The sequence below is a fragment of the Gopherus evgoodei genome, chromosome 15 (assembly GCF_007399415.2).
Source record: "Gopherus evgoodei ecotype Sinaloan lineage chromosome 15, rGopEvg1_v1.p, whole genome shotgun sequence".
In the NCBI taxonomy this organism is placed as follows: Eukaryota; Metazoa; Chordata; order Testudines; family Testudinidae; genus Gopherus; species Gopherus evgoodei.
This window is the reverse complement of record NC_044336.1, coordinates 19,865,230-19,879,714: the sequence shown is the minus strand read 5'-3', so window position 1 is coordinate 19,879,714 and position 14,485 is coordinate 19,865,230. Positions and strand designations below refer to the sequence as shown.

The window sequence follows — 14,485 nt, the reverse complement described above, 5'->3', positions numbered from 1 at the left end:
AAATACCAAATGCACAAAAATAACATATCCTCAAGTGAGCAGCCCCTTTGGAAAATATCTTGCCTTTCCTTTACTGCTGTAGCCTTCCCTCTGTAAAGCTGGTCTATCTACGTAGTTCATAGAGCTGTTGTGAGATTTAAGTTTTCCACTGTGAGAAATAATTTGAAAAAGTGGCATCGTGGTTACTGTTGTTTAATCAGGATATATATGTTTATAAGAAAAAGGATGTTTCCTCTTCTTATCAGCCCTGCAACCAGGGATCTGAGAGTCAAGCTAGGCTCTTTTTTCCCTTCACTTACCACCAGTAATAAAAGTTTTAAAGCTCAGCCCTCAGAGGAATACCTATGTACTGCCAATGCCTGTAATAGCTTTTCAGGAGCATAACATTTTGTCAAGAACTCGGCTAAAGAGGCATGAGAGGGCCTACAATCCAGCTGACACCATCTTAAGTATGTTAACTCTCCAGGGCTAAGAAGATATTTTCCTCCACATATTTCATTGTACCAGCAAATATGTCTCTCTCAAAAGAGTTTATAGGTTGATGATATGCATCATGACCCAGTCGCAGCTTTCAGTTCAGTACTTTACAAAGCAGGGCCGCCCAGAGGATTCAGGGGGCCTGGGGTCTTCAGTGGCGCGGGCCCCCCACTTCGGCAGTAATTCGGCAGCGGGGGGTCCTTCTGCCCTGGGGCCCGCTGCTGAAGTGCCTCGAAGACCTGCAATGGGGATCCCTTGCCGCCGAATTACCGCAACTAAGACCCGGCACTTCAGCAGTGGGTGCCGCTTCGGCGGTGGAGGTCCTTCCGCCCCGAGCAGAAGGACCCTCCGCCGCCGAAGACCCGGAGCAGAAGAAGCTCCGGGGGCCCGGGCCCCATGAGAGTTTTCCAGGACCCCTGGAGTGAGTGAAAGACCCCACTCCAGGGGCCCCGAAAAACTCTCGTGGGGGCCCCTGTGGGGCCCAGGGCAAATTGCCCCACTTGCCCTCCCCTGGGCGGCCCTGTTACAAAGTATTATTAGTTAACAAATAAACATTCACTTTGACTGGCTCCAGAAAATTGGGAAATGGGAATTAAATTTTTATTATCCAATTTTGTGAATTTACCACTTGTTTTCTTTTTTCTGAAGAGAAAAGGAGGTGTGTGGATATTAGGCAGAAAGGATGACAATCGAGTTAGACATCCCAGGAGTTCTTGCTGACACTTCTTAAACTGAAAAGATGTTCTATTTAGAAACAGTACTAAACACAAAATTTCTTTACTTCTTGTCAGTAAGTAACGGTAGAATGAAAACCAAATATTTAATAATTTCTCTACTTCTGTCCCTTAATCTCCTTCTAAAGTCACAATCTGTAATTGTGCCATTATTTTGATAGCTTTAGAAGTTGAATACTTTTGCTGAGAAATAAGCAGCCAGAGCAGAAGAACCTTACTATATTAATGAGTCTATTAACAGCAAATTAAATTTCTCTTTAGATTACAAAGGAATGCATAAAATAGGCTACACTCTGTGAGCAGAATGGCTTCTAAATTAAATGTTCAAAGTCTGTATCTCTTTATTGTGCATAAGCTACTTTACAAATACTTTTCTTAATAGGTTTACTCTGAAGGATAGGCATGACCCATATCCAGATAAGAGATTAGGGCTTACGCTTTGGCCAGTTACAAAAGTTATTTCACCACAATACCTGCAAAGATATTCAAACACAATACCTTTATCTTCATTTCATCAATTGCATCCAGGACCCAGCCCACTGTGCCATCCCCACCACAAACAAGCACCCTAGCAGAATTATAAGGCAGCAAGGTACAAAGCTGGAGTGCTTTGGCAGGTGAAATTTTGCTCAGATCAAAAACCTATGAACAAATGAAAATAAAAATGAAAATTTCTGTAAGTTAAGACACACCACATAGGGTTTACTTCACAGATCAAAACATCTTCACTTATATATCAGGATGCAAACTGATCATCATAAGTTCCAGTTAACTGCACTGGCAAATGATCATACCAAAGACCAAATCCTACTCAGATTCATGTGAGTAGTTACTTCAGTGAATATGCATATTAACAAAGCAAGTAGGATTTTGCCCCAAAATAATTTTTTTTAATCCAGTAATGTCAATCTTTCACTTTTACAAGAACTAAAAGTAATGAAATAAAAAACTGTTTAAAAAAAAAGACTTAAAATTCAGTTTGTAAAAGAGTTTATTCATTGAGACTACTCTTGGCATTGATATTTTTTTTTAAACAAAGACCTTAAATTCAGACTAGCAGAAATCATTAAAGGCTCTTGCTTTGAACTTCCTTGCTTTGAGGAAAGAGAATTAAGATGTAGTCAGGAAGTCTAGGAACAGCTCTCTTATGTCAGAACATCCTGCGCCTTCCCAGCTGAGTTTAAGGGACAATGGCAACACAGAGAGCAACACAGGAAAAGAGCCAGATGTATTGCCATCTTCACAAGTAAAGTTAGGATTGAAAAAGTTTCAAAAGAATCACATCAAACCCACACAGTCTACTAAGGACTGTTGCACCAGATAGAGTGACCTTGTGATGGTGTCGCACAACGCATCATGTAGTGAAAAGAAAAAAATAAGTTATGATTTTACTTATGATTTAAACTGTTTTTTAAATTGTTCCCTATCTGAAAAGCCTCATACCTTCTGAATGAATAGGAGACTTATGGAAAATAAAAGCAGTGAGGGGATTATTGCAAGTTCAGCTTCTATAAATCTTGGTGACATCTAGCTCCTTTTCAAACTCATTGTTTAAAAACAAAAAAACAAAAAACAAAGTTCCTTCCTTAAGTTGCCTTTGCAGATCCGTGCTAAAATCCTCGTGTCCATTTTTCTTCAAATGAGAACTGCACCAATCTGTTTCCTTAGCTGGAGATTTGTATCAAACGGCTTAAAAAGATCCTGTAGTCCATATATAAGGAAAATGCTGGTGATCTTAATTGAGTATTTAGTTTATTACATAGTTATGGCTTTTCCCCACGATTACCTGAACTGGGTTTAAGAGAATCTTAAGCTCTCCCAACAATGTTTCGCCCATGTTGTTTCCACTACGAGTATTAGCCAGGATTATTATTGGGGTCCAGTGTTTACCATAGGAGGATGCCAACTGCAGAAAGAAAAAAATTCCATATGTACACAAATGTGACAAGCCTGAAAGGCATGAGGGGCTTTGAATTCCAACTTCAGTCCCCATTCACACAAAGACAGGAAAAATGAATTAGTCCATTATTTTAAATAAAAAGTTGCCAATTCCCTATTTATAGTGAGTACAGAAACAGGCAATCTTTGCAAATATGTGATAAGTTTTACAACTTATTTCAACCAGTAGTGTTCCCAGTCAATGAAGATTTAGTTGGAAGTGTCAAAATACAGCTACTAAAAGTCATTTCATTTTTGTGTGTCTTCTGATTGACATCCCCTGTGAATAGCCTAATTTGCATGTGAGAATTACAGGTTGAAAATTCAACCTTGAATCATACACAGTAATGCAGGCCCCAACTCCCTTTCCCTTCACCTTCGCTGCCCAGTCCTCCAGGCTCCCTTCTGGCACCTTCCTGCAGCCATCCCAATTCCCCAGCATGCTCCCATAGCCTGCTCTCCTCCCGACCCCCTGCCAACCTGTAAGCCCCTACTTCCCCAACTTCTCCTCTGGCAAGATCTAGCAGCTGCCCCATGTCTTCAACCTGCAGGGAGGAAGTTTGTGCTGTGCTCCATTATCCAATAACTCTCCTTTCCTGCGCTGGGCCCATGGGAATAGCAAGGCTAAGACTACTAAGCTTGGAGCAGGGCTGGCTCTGCTGTCCTGGAATCTGCCCTGCTCCATATAGGGTTGGCTGCCTGTGGCATAAACAGCACAATAGCCTATAAAGGCTGAAGGGGGAAGTACAGGCACCTCAGGTAAAATTTCTGAGCTGCTTGAGTTTTATCACAAGATCCCCCTAAAGTTGGTCAGAAATCATTCATAGATTTTAAGGCCAGAAGGGACCATTAGAACATCTAGTTTAATCTCCTGTATATCATAGGCCACTAAATTTCACCCAGTTAGTCCTGTAACCTGCCCATTAACTTCTGTTTGACTGATTCCCATCTTCCAGAATGGCATCCAGTTTTGATCTGAAGACATCAAGAGATGGAGAATCCACTACTTTCCTTGGTAGTTTGCTCCAATGGTTAAATCGCTTTCACTGTTAAATTCAAAGTAAAAATAAGGCACACATTTTTGTCTGGCACAACTTTTAGCCACCATTTCTTGTTCTGCCTTTCTCCACAAGAGCAAATAGTCCTTTTGTACAGGTATTTTCTCCTTGTAATGTACTTATACACTAGTCAAGTTACTTCTTATCTTTTTGTTACTTTGTTTAGTTTAAGCTCTTTAAATCTCTCACTGTCAGGCATTTACTTCAGCCCTTGAATCATTTTTTGCAGCTCTATTCCGCACTTTCTCCAGTTTTTGCCAACATCCTTTTTAAACCATAAACACTGGAACTATACATAGTGTTCTTGTATCAGCCTCACCGATGGCATACGCAGAAATAAATTCACCTTGCCTCTTTTATTCACTACTCCCGTTTATACATACAAGGATCCCATTAGCCCTTTTGCCACAACATCGCTCTGGGGAGAATATGTTGAGTTGAGTTGCTTGGTCACTATGATCCCTAAATCCTCTGAGTCATTAATTTCCAGGGTACAGTCCCCCAATCCGAAACTTGTGGTAGTACTGCGAGTGTTGACACACTGCACTATGCAATACGCTCTATTTTGGTACACAGAAAATATTTTTATTTGACAGCTTTACCTTTTTGAAGAGTCAGTTTGTTTTCACAGTATTTAATTTTGGGGTACAACAGAAGTTTATTCTTTAACAGGCTTATTCTTATCAGGTATCCCTTAAAAAAAGAAAGACTTTATAGGATTTCTCTCCAATATCTACAGTAGTGGCTTGGAGCATGGAAACATTTTTCTTTTAAACGGCTCTGTTTATAGATTTTGCTAAAGATTTAATGAATATTCTCTAACATAAAACAGAGAATTAAGCATTAATTACTTTTGGAATTTTTGACTAAAGATAATTATGGGATTTAAACAGTTGTGGTTAAGATGTTTAAGAAAGCAAGGTACTATAGCCTCAGCGTCACCTCAGAATAATTAAATGTAAAAATCTGTTCAGTCTCAACCAGGATGTTAATAAAATGACTAATAAATTCAAACAAACACACTGAGCATTTACATATTCAAACACTGATTCAGTGTATAACCACCACGTCATTGCATTTATTTCAAATTTAGAATTAAGTATTATAAAAATAAGGATAAAGTTACCTTTCCATAATCAGTTCTTTTATCCTTACGTATCTGATTAATGGTAGATAAATAATATGGTGGAATAATTAAGTTTCTGAATTCTCCAAAACGACACTTCTCACTCTTTAAAGAACTCTGCATGCAATCATCATGTACAGTGTGCTGACACCAAACACACCTGAAAATAGAAAAAAAAAGTCCAAATGGTGGTTTGACTTGATTTCTAACCATTTGGATTGAAACAAGGTTGAGTTTACTTATATAGGGCTATGCAACAACACTTTGTAACGTAACGTATATTAATACAGTACAAGTTATGCAATGGGATCACAAAATAATACTGTAGAACTTGCCTTAAAATACGGTAGTTTATCAACAGCACTTACACTCTTAGAAATGTGCAGGATCGAATTCAGAAAAACTAGCTGTCCTTTACTTAGAGAATTAACAGGAGAGAGTAAACATGGTCTAAAATATATTTTTATTAATCAAACTAGGGGAAAGCAGGCATCAGACTGATTATTGGGGGAATCCTGGTACAATCAAACTTCATAACAGCTTCTCCTAGAGTAGGGAAAGATCCTTCAGAAAATAATGATATATAATCATGTTTTTGGTTTTGAATCCCTACAGTAATATTCTGGAACAACTGAAAAAACAACGTAAAATAGATTAAGTGTTAAAAAAAAGATTTAGAAAAAATTATGTTTCTAAAATGCATAATCAGAGTGATTTATATACAATATTTCTAATGTTGTAATGGAGCATCTAACTAAAATAATTAAGTACCAGGTGGTAACTACTTTTTATTCTTTTTGATTATTGCCCCAAGATCCTTGACATTTGTGGAACACCAGCATCAGTACAGGGAACCAAACTAAACAGAGTCAACATAGTATGGTTAGAAAGCAAAGGACAAAGCCAAGCAAGGAGGGGAGCAGTGGATGAATCTATCCCCACAAAAAGAACAGGAGTAATTGTGGCACCTTAGAAACTAACACATTTATTTGAGCACAAGCTTTCGTGGGCTACAGCCCACTTCATCGGATGCACAGAATGGAACATATAGTAAGGAGATATATATACACATACAGAGAACATGAAAAGGTGGGAGTTGTCCTACCAACTCTAAGAGGCTAATTAAGAGGAAAAAAACCTTTTGTACTGATAATCAAGATAGCTCATTACAGAAAGTTTGACAAGTTAGGACTAGAGAGAAGTTTGTATTTTAATGGGTGGCCGGGGGTGGGGGGGGGGGAGAGAAGTGGGCTGAATAGAGAGATGAAAGACCAGAAAATGATGGAGAAAGTTTATAATGGTGATTGTGGAGCTGCAGCATGAGCCAGCTGTACACTATAGCATAATTTTTAAATTCACAAACAACCATTCATTTTAAAATGTGTAGCTGGTAGAGAGCAGCAGAGCTGATAAAAAGTCTGAGAAAAACTCAGAGCAGATTTGGAGGAACCATGGGACAAATTAGTTATTAGAGGGTACTCTTGGATTTTATGTGCAGTGACCACAACTTTGAATATATTGGAGCTTATTAGACCTGATCTTCAAGACAGGCAAAAAGAGTATTGGTGGGATGAAATTAAGAAAATAAAAAATTCAGACTGAATAGTAAGAAAAACCCAGCTCCTCCTCAAAGTAGCTTGGCACATTAAAACTAGACTGGACGAAGCACCAGTAAATGTACTGCAGGGAAGAGTTCCACACTGACAGGGACGTGGACTAGCTGGCCAAGTAGGTTGTTTCCACTTCTAATGTCCCCGTATGATACATTACAAAACCAAATACTTTTCTTAAAGTGTGAAGCTTAGAAGTCATGCATTCTTGAACTCTAACACAGAGCTTTGTAGGCTATGAAACAAATATTCACTCATAATGATATAAGATAGGAAGCAAGTATATTTAAGGTTCTCAATATTACATTGCTCATAATGATAATCAAGTCCAAGTAACTACATCACATGCAATTCCCTAAATAGACAAAACTGGCATAAACTGTCTGTAGATAATTTACTACCTGCCTTGAGATGAAGTTGTTTCTTCCCCTCTATCAAATAACTACTCCCTCTTTTCTCCTTATCTTACTTTTTGAAACTAGCATTTACTGTTGCTACCGCAAGCACAATTGAACAGGCAAAAACAGAAAAACTACTGACATGCTATCAATTAACTCTTCACTCCTTTCTTCTCACTGCCTAACTTCTATACTAAAAAACGTGAATGTAGACAGCACACTACACTGTACACTGAGTCTTGGGCTGAAATACATAAGCATTGACTGCATGGAGTGTGCAGAAAGTCAAGACGTTTATTCCCAAGGAACTGGGAATAGACTCAAATAAGCAGATATCAAAATATAACTAGAAGAGTTTCAGACTTTTGGACAATTTGACAAAACAGCAGCCTGGAACAATACTTACTTCCATCTAAAAACAGAGCAGATATTTATATCTTTAACCAAGTAAGAAAAAAACTATTTTTTGTGTGCACTCATTAAAAAATTACTCCAGGTATACTTATAGTAATAATTTTGCTATTAAGTATTAAAAAACACACAACATATTCATAACTCATTACAAAAACAAAACTGAACAAGTTCTCTGTAGGTTTAAGAAAAACAGACCTGCTTCAAATCAACTACTGAAAGGTCACTGTCAACTCAAGTTTGGCCAGATATTTAGGATGTTGTAAAAATGAGCATTTACAAAATTTAAAACCAATGGAAACATTAACATTTTTTGTAATTCCAAGAGAAACAGTTGTTATAAGCAAATAAATATTCCCTTGAACAGCTGGCAACAGAAACACTGCCGAATTGAAAACCTGAAAGTGAACGTGTAAATAGCTCCATTAATTTTCATCAACTGAAAAAAGAAATTTCAAACAGTAAAAAATAAACGGAATTTCAAAAATGCCTTTTAATTTAACAATTTAGTGTTAGTAAGAAGATAATAAATTTGTAAACAATATCATTTTTCCAGGTTGACAGCATCCTTTTAAATCCTAAACTCTAAGAGTTGTACAGTATTATGCAAAGCTGTAGCACAAAATCCCACAGCACATAGTTGCTCAGCAATTTAACCTATTCCTACAGCTGTCCTGATGAGAGACAATATAGGAGGAAATATTATAATACCTAATGCCATCCTTTGCAGAAGCCTAATCCTGGTTCACCACATCCAAAAACCTGATTTAAGCAGCTGTGGAAGCTATTTTTGGAGTCCCTCCATTAATCCAGCTCTTATAACCATGGACACTGAGGCCTGGTCCACACTACAGCATTAAATCGATTTAAACAGCGTTAAATCGATTTAACGCTGTACCCGTCCACACTACAAGGCATTTTAAATCGATTTTAAGGGCTCTTAAAATCGATTTCTGTACTCCTCCCCAACGAGAGGAGTAACCCTAAAATCGATATTACTATATTGATTTAGGGTTAGTGTGGACGGAAATCGAAGTTATTGATCTCATTCTTTTAATGAGCTACCCAAAGTGCACCGCTCCGGAAATTGATGGTAGTCTAGGACCATGGACGCACACCACCGAATTAATGTGCCCTAGTTGGACGCGTAAAATCGATTTTGTAAAACCAGTTTTATAAAACCAGTTTTAATAATTTTGATTTTATGCTGTAGTGTAGACGTGGCCTGACATTCCCGATGGGTGACCATTTCTTTTCATTGCTGGTCATGAATCCTGCCCTCAACCAAACACACTTGCGGCTCCTTACAGATGAGTTAGTTGTTTGCTCTTCTGGAGCTCTACTTGCTTACAAGCTGTCACATAAGAGTTGGGTAAAAATAGGTAGCAAGTAAAATTGAGGAAAGAAGTAATTCCTTTGTAACATTATAGACACAATTATATTTTCTCTACAGTTGTATGCACCTACTCTCATCTGTGTCAAAGATATTTAATTGAACAATAGAGGGAAGTCAGTCATGGGTTTTTCAGCAATCAGCAGTTGCTGAAAAGATTATCTAAGAGTAGGTGCCTAGGAAAATTAAGAATACAACTGAGCTGTAGATTTAATTTAAGAGTAAGTACTGAACCTCCAAACTTTCAGTGTGAAGCTTGCACGGCTGCTGACAATGTGCAAGACAATTCCAATGTCCAGACATACAGCTAGTCAGACAGTGGAGGTACTCCAGGAATATCCATCCATCTGCTGCTAGGGCAGGTTTTACGCTAAAAGAGTTCAGATAATGCAGTTACTAATGAACAAATATGCCAGATCTGTACATACTTTGCTTGGGATCAACACTCTATTTTCTTTATCATACAAGCTGACTGCCAAAATATGTTTTTGAAGGCTACTGTTCATTTTGAGACCATTTGAAATCTCCAGCTCAACTTTTTGCCACCATCCTTTCAACAATGACTCACTATTTCCTTAATTACCACCACACTAATTACTTTTAGAAAAATAAAAGAATACTATGCATACCATGGAAGACAATTAACCTCAGTCTTATTTTGTGTGTATCCCTCTCTCCTTCTCTCTTGTTTGCCATAATCTCCCCATGTCACAGTAGGTGTATGTCACTGAAATTGTAAACCCTTGAGTAAAATGCTGTGTCCTCATTCTCTATACAAAGTGCCATGCACAATTATAGCACTATGCAGAGATCTTAAAAAATACTGTATATTATTTTCCTGAAATCATGAAAGAAACAATGAAACTTGAGAAACACAAAAATTCAACTGGAGGGAAAAGAGACAGGAAGAAAAGATGGGAAACAGATACAATTTATGTTGTAAACTGCAGATGAATCACACAACACTGCAACCAGTATTAAATATATGATTGCCAAGGCTGAATGAGAGTTTGACAGTAGAAGAATAGGAGTTTTATACATACAGATATATTGACTATTCGTCCATGCTGCTGTACAGCTTCAGAGCCTGGCAAAAGATTTCAAAGGTGGTTCATCTAATTAGCCTGCCTCATGAAAACTACCTGAGTAAGTAAATATGAAGCAGCAAGCACCAGTCCATCCCATAGTATAATACATAATATTTTGTTCATGATAGCAAAAAACAAAGGAACAAAACAAAGCCTTGCAAAAAACAGCCACAAAATGGACCACAAATCCTCAATGCATAATTTACAACAAAATGCATGTGACAAAACCTGAACACAGACATACATAAGATGACACTGGGGTGAAATCCTAACTCCAATAAAATCAATGTCAGAACTCCTATTGACTTCAATGGGTGTCAGGATTTCACTTTAGAAACTTATCCTACAGAATGAGGGATGTACATATAAGAGGCCAAGTTTTTGTCTCAGTTCCAGAGATGTAAATCCAGAGTATGTCCAGTGAAGTCAATGGAGTTACAGTGGATTAACTGAAAACAGAACTTGGTCCATGAGGATAATATTTACAGAACCAACTCCATGACATTCATCATGTTGACTAGTACCTCACTCTACAAGTAGCCCATTGAAATCAACAAAAGCTAATTTCAGGGTACTGAGATAACTTTTGATTTGATATTATAGATATTTATATTATAAAGTAATCATAAGCTAATGGGTGACATTTTAAGAATTGCCCATTAACTTTCAGGGGGAGTTCTGCTTATTATTATTTGTAGTATCGTAGCACTAGGCGACCTACACATGGACCAGCCTCCGTTGTTCTAGATGCTGTACAGACACAGAACAAAGAGAGAGTCCCTGCCCCAAAGAGCTTACAATATAGCAGGGATCGGCAACCTCTGGCACGTGGCTTGCTAGGGAAAGCACCCTGGCGGGCCGGGCCAGTTTGTTTACCTGCCACATCTGCAGGTTCGGCAGACTGTGGCTCCCACTGGCCAATGGGGGTCGCGGGAAGCGGCACGGGCCGAGGGATGTGCTGGCCACGAGTTCCCGCTGCCCCCATTGGCCTGGGATGCTGAACTGCTGCCAGTGGGAGCCGCAATCGGCCAAACCTGTAGATGTGACAGGTAAACAAACTGGCCTGCCTCATCAGGGTACTTACCCTGGCGAGCCGCGTGCCAGAGGTTGCTGAACCCTGCAATACAGTCTGAGGAGGACTAAACCCCATTTGCACCTATACTTGTTTAATTTATATTGTGTTTTGTCTAAATCCAGCCCCAATCCTGCGAAGACTACTGCACCTACTTAAAGAGAACTACTCACAGTGCATGAAGTTAAATCAATGGGATTACTCACAGTGTGTAAAGTTAAACAAATTATAATTTTCTGCAGGAGCAGGCCGTACGTTGTAAACTCTCTGGGGCAGTGACTGTCTTACTACATGCCTGTACAACATCTAGCAAAATACAGCATTAATTCTTGATTGGAGGCCTTAGGTGCTGCAGTAATACCAATAATAATAAAATAGATGACAGTGAGCTATGCTTTACCCCTAATTTATAACTCCAATCTCCCAGCTTTACTCACGCTGAATAGCACCTTATCATAAGCAGTCTCATTGATGATAGGCCCTGTGAGAAATTCTAACAGAGCTTCATGCTGGACAACTTGCTTGAACTATTCTAGCATTTTATTTAGCAGTAAGGTGATCAAATATTGCCACAGCAATTACAATAATGACATGATACTGTCCTTCCTGCACATGCAAGCACATTCTTCTGCTGTACCTGTAGTCACAGAGCTTGGGCTGGGTGCCACACTGCTGCTTGCATACGACACAATAGCTGCACAGTGGGACGTTGCCTCTGATCCAGTGATGTTCCATAGAGGTGTGGGGTTCACCATCACTCCTCATCATAATCTCCTTGCAGAGGAAATGATGGTCGGCCTTCTTGAGACACCCTTCGTGGACACACAGCCCACAGCAGTTGCAAAAAGCTCCCTGAAGAATGTGTTGGGCACACACACAGCAATAGGTGGGCTGGCCAAAGAGATCCGTGTAGTGCCAGTCGTGTTTGCTCTTGCGGAAGATGTCTCGCCTCAGCACCTGCCTCCGGGATCGCTGGAAGCTGCACCACAAGGTGATCACTACCGGCAGAATCACTGAGCACAGAGTCCAAAAGGCCAAACTGCAGTCCGCAAACACTCCTGAGAAGGGAGGACTGCTGTTTTCCTCCCCTTCCATCCCTTATGGATTTTAGCTTTCCCTGTCTAAATGGTCAAATTAAACAAGACAAGTAGGGCTAACTTGGGGCTCACTTTCCAATTCAGGGATACTGTAGGTGGGTTTAGGAACCATCCTTTATTGTATGCTTTAACTTCTCCCTTATTATTATGATACTCCCTTTCCCCCTCCTGAAGCCTGACTCACAACTCATCAGACTGGAAACACTACACTTGTTATCATGATAATTAACCTCTGCTTTTCTTTCCACCCTGGTATTATCCTGAAACCCTCTCTTTCCTCTTCCAGCCTGATATACCAATTACTATCAGAACCACCCTTCTTGTGAGACACCTGCTCAGACAAATGATCAGCCTCACTTTTCCAGATATAAATAGCCTTATTCTTCCAATAACTCCCTTCCCCCCACAGCACAAACGGGGATATGATAATTAACCGCCCCTCTTGTTAATTCAGGTAGTACCCCAGGCCAAGAACTGGTCTAACATCTGACACTGACCCCCTCCCCCCCAATACAACAACCTCCTTCTCTTGGGGTTTCTCTCCACGCCCCCCCCCCGCCAGCTCTTCTCTTTCCCTCCCGCCACCCTTCCCCCACTGCCTAGGGTAATTACCCCTCCGCCAGGGACGATGACCTTGGGGGGGGGGGATTAGGTGCCTACCTTGTTATAACCTCCTCCCTCCCCAGCCCTGGAGGCTCCCCTCCCCCACCCCACCAGCTGCCCCCGGCCCTGCTCGCGCCCCGGGGTCTCACCCGTGGGCGGGAGGGGAGTCGGGTCGGGGAAGGGCCCGTAGCACCAGCGGGCGCGGGGATGAGCCGGGGAAGCGGCGGAAGCGGAAGGAGCCGAGACGAGGCCCCATGGGGGGCGGTGGCTGCTGATGGGAGTTGCTAGGAGACGGGCCGGCAACCGGAAATGGCCTTGAAAGGAGGAGAGAGGGAGGGGGCAGGGGAGGAGGAGGGAAGCAGGCGGCTGGAGGGGCCCAGCAGAGAGGAGGGAAGCAGGCGGCTGGAGGGGTGGAGGGATCCAGCAGAGAGGAGGGGAGCAGGCGGCTGGAGGGGTGGAGGGATCCAGCAGAGAGGAGGGGAGCAGGCGGCTGGAGGGGCGGAGGGGCCCAGCAGAGAGGAGGGGGAGCAGGCGGCTGGAGGGGCGGAGGGGCCCAGCAGAGAGGAGGGGAAGAGGCGGCTGGAGGGGCGGAGGGGCCCAGCAGAGAGGAGGGGAGCAGGCGGCTGGAGGGGCGGAGGGATCCAGCAGAGAGGAGGGGAGCAGGCGGGTGGAGGGGCAGAAGGGCCCAGCAGAGAGGAGGGGAAGAGGCGGCTGGAGGGGCGGAGGGGCCCAGCAGAGGAGGGGAGCAGGCGGGTGGAGGGGCGGAGGGGCCCAGCAGAGAGGAGGGGAGCAGGCAGCTGGAGGGGCGGAGGGGCCCAGCAGAGGAGGGGGAGCAGGCGGGTGGAGGGGCGGAGGGGCCCAGCAGAGAGGAGGGGAAGAGGCGGCTGGAGGGGCGGAGGGGCCCAGCAGAGAGGAGGGGGAGCAGGCGGCTGGAGGGGCGGAGGGGCCCAGCAGAGAGGAGGGAAGAGGCGGCTGGAGGGGCGGAGGGGCCCAGCAGAGAGGAGGGGAAGAGGCGGCTGGAGGGGCGGAGGGGCCCAGCAGAGAGGAGGGGGAGCAGGCGGCTGGAGGGGCGGAGGGGCCCAGCAGAGAGGAGGGGAGCAGGCGGCTGGAGGGGCGGAGGGGCCCAGCAGAGAGGAGGGGAGCAGGTGGCTGGAGGGGCGGAGGGGCCCAGCAGAGAGGAGGGGGAGCAGGTGGCTGGAGGGGCGGAGGGGCCCAGCAGAGAGGAGGGGAAGAGGCGGCTGGAGGGGCGGAGGGGCCCAGCAGAGAGGAGGGGAGCAGGCGGGTGGAGGGGCGGAGGGGCCCAGCAGAGAAGAGGAGCAGGCGGCTGGAGGGGCGGAGGGGCCCAGCAGAGAGGAGGGGAGGCAGGTGGCTGGAGGGGCGGAGGGGCCCAGCAGAGAGGAGGGGGAGCAGGCGGCTGGAGGGACGGAGGGATCCAGCAGAGAGGAGGGGAAGAGGCGGGTGGAGGGGCGGAGGGGCCCAG

General features: G+C 43.0%; 1 protein-coding gene across 4 annotated transcripts in view; it reads right to left on the bottom strand.

Moving 5' to 3' along the window:
* DGKE (diacylglycerol kinase epsilon) overlaps positions 1 to 13,390 on the bottom strand; it is a 30,169-nt gene extending 16,779 nt beyond the window's left edge. For 2 of the 4 annotated variants that reach the window (XM_030534090.1, XM_030534093.1), the window contains exons 1-4: positions 11,943 to 13,003; positions 5,334 to 5,493; positions 2,998 to 3,117; positions 1,710 to 1,853 (exon numbers count right to left, since the gene is read on the bottom strand). In XM_030534090.1, the coding sequence (XP_030389950.1) occupies positions 1,710 to 1,853; positions 2,998 to 3,117; positions 5,334 to 5,493; positions 11,943 to 12,400 (882 nt within the window). In that variant the 5' untranslated portion in view covers positions 12,401 to 13,003. Of the gene's footprint in view, positions 1 to 1,709; positions 1,854 to 2,997; positions 3,118 to 5,333; positions 5,494 to 11,942; positions 13,004 to 13,062; positions 13,081 to 13,154 lie in introns of those variants that run through there. The other 2 variants (XM_030534091.1, XM_030534092.1) reach the window with 2 other exon arrangements.
* Positions 13,391 to 14,485: the final 1,095 nt, after the last annotated feature.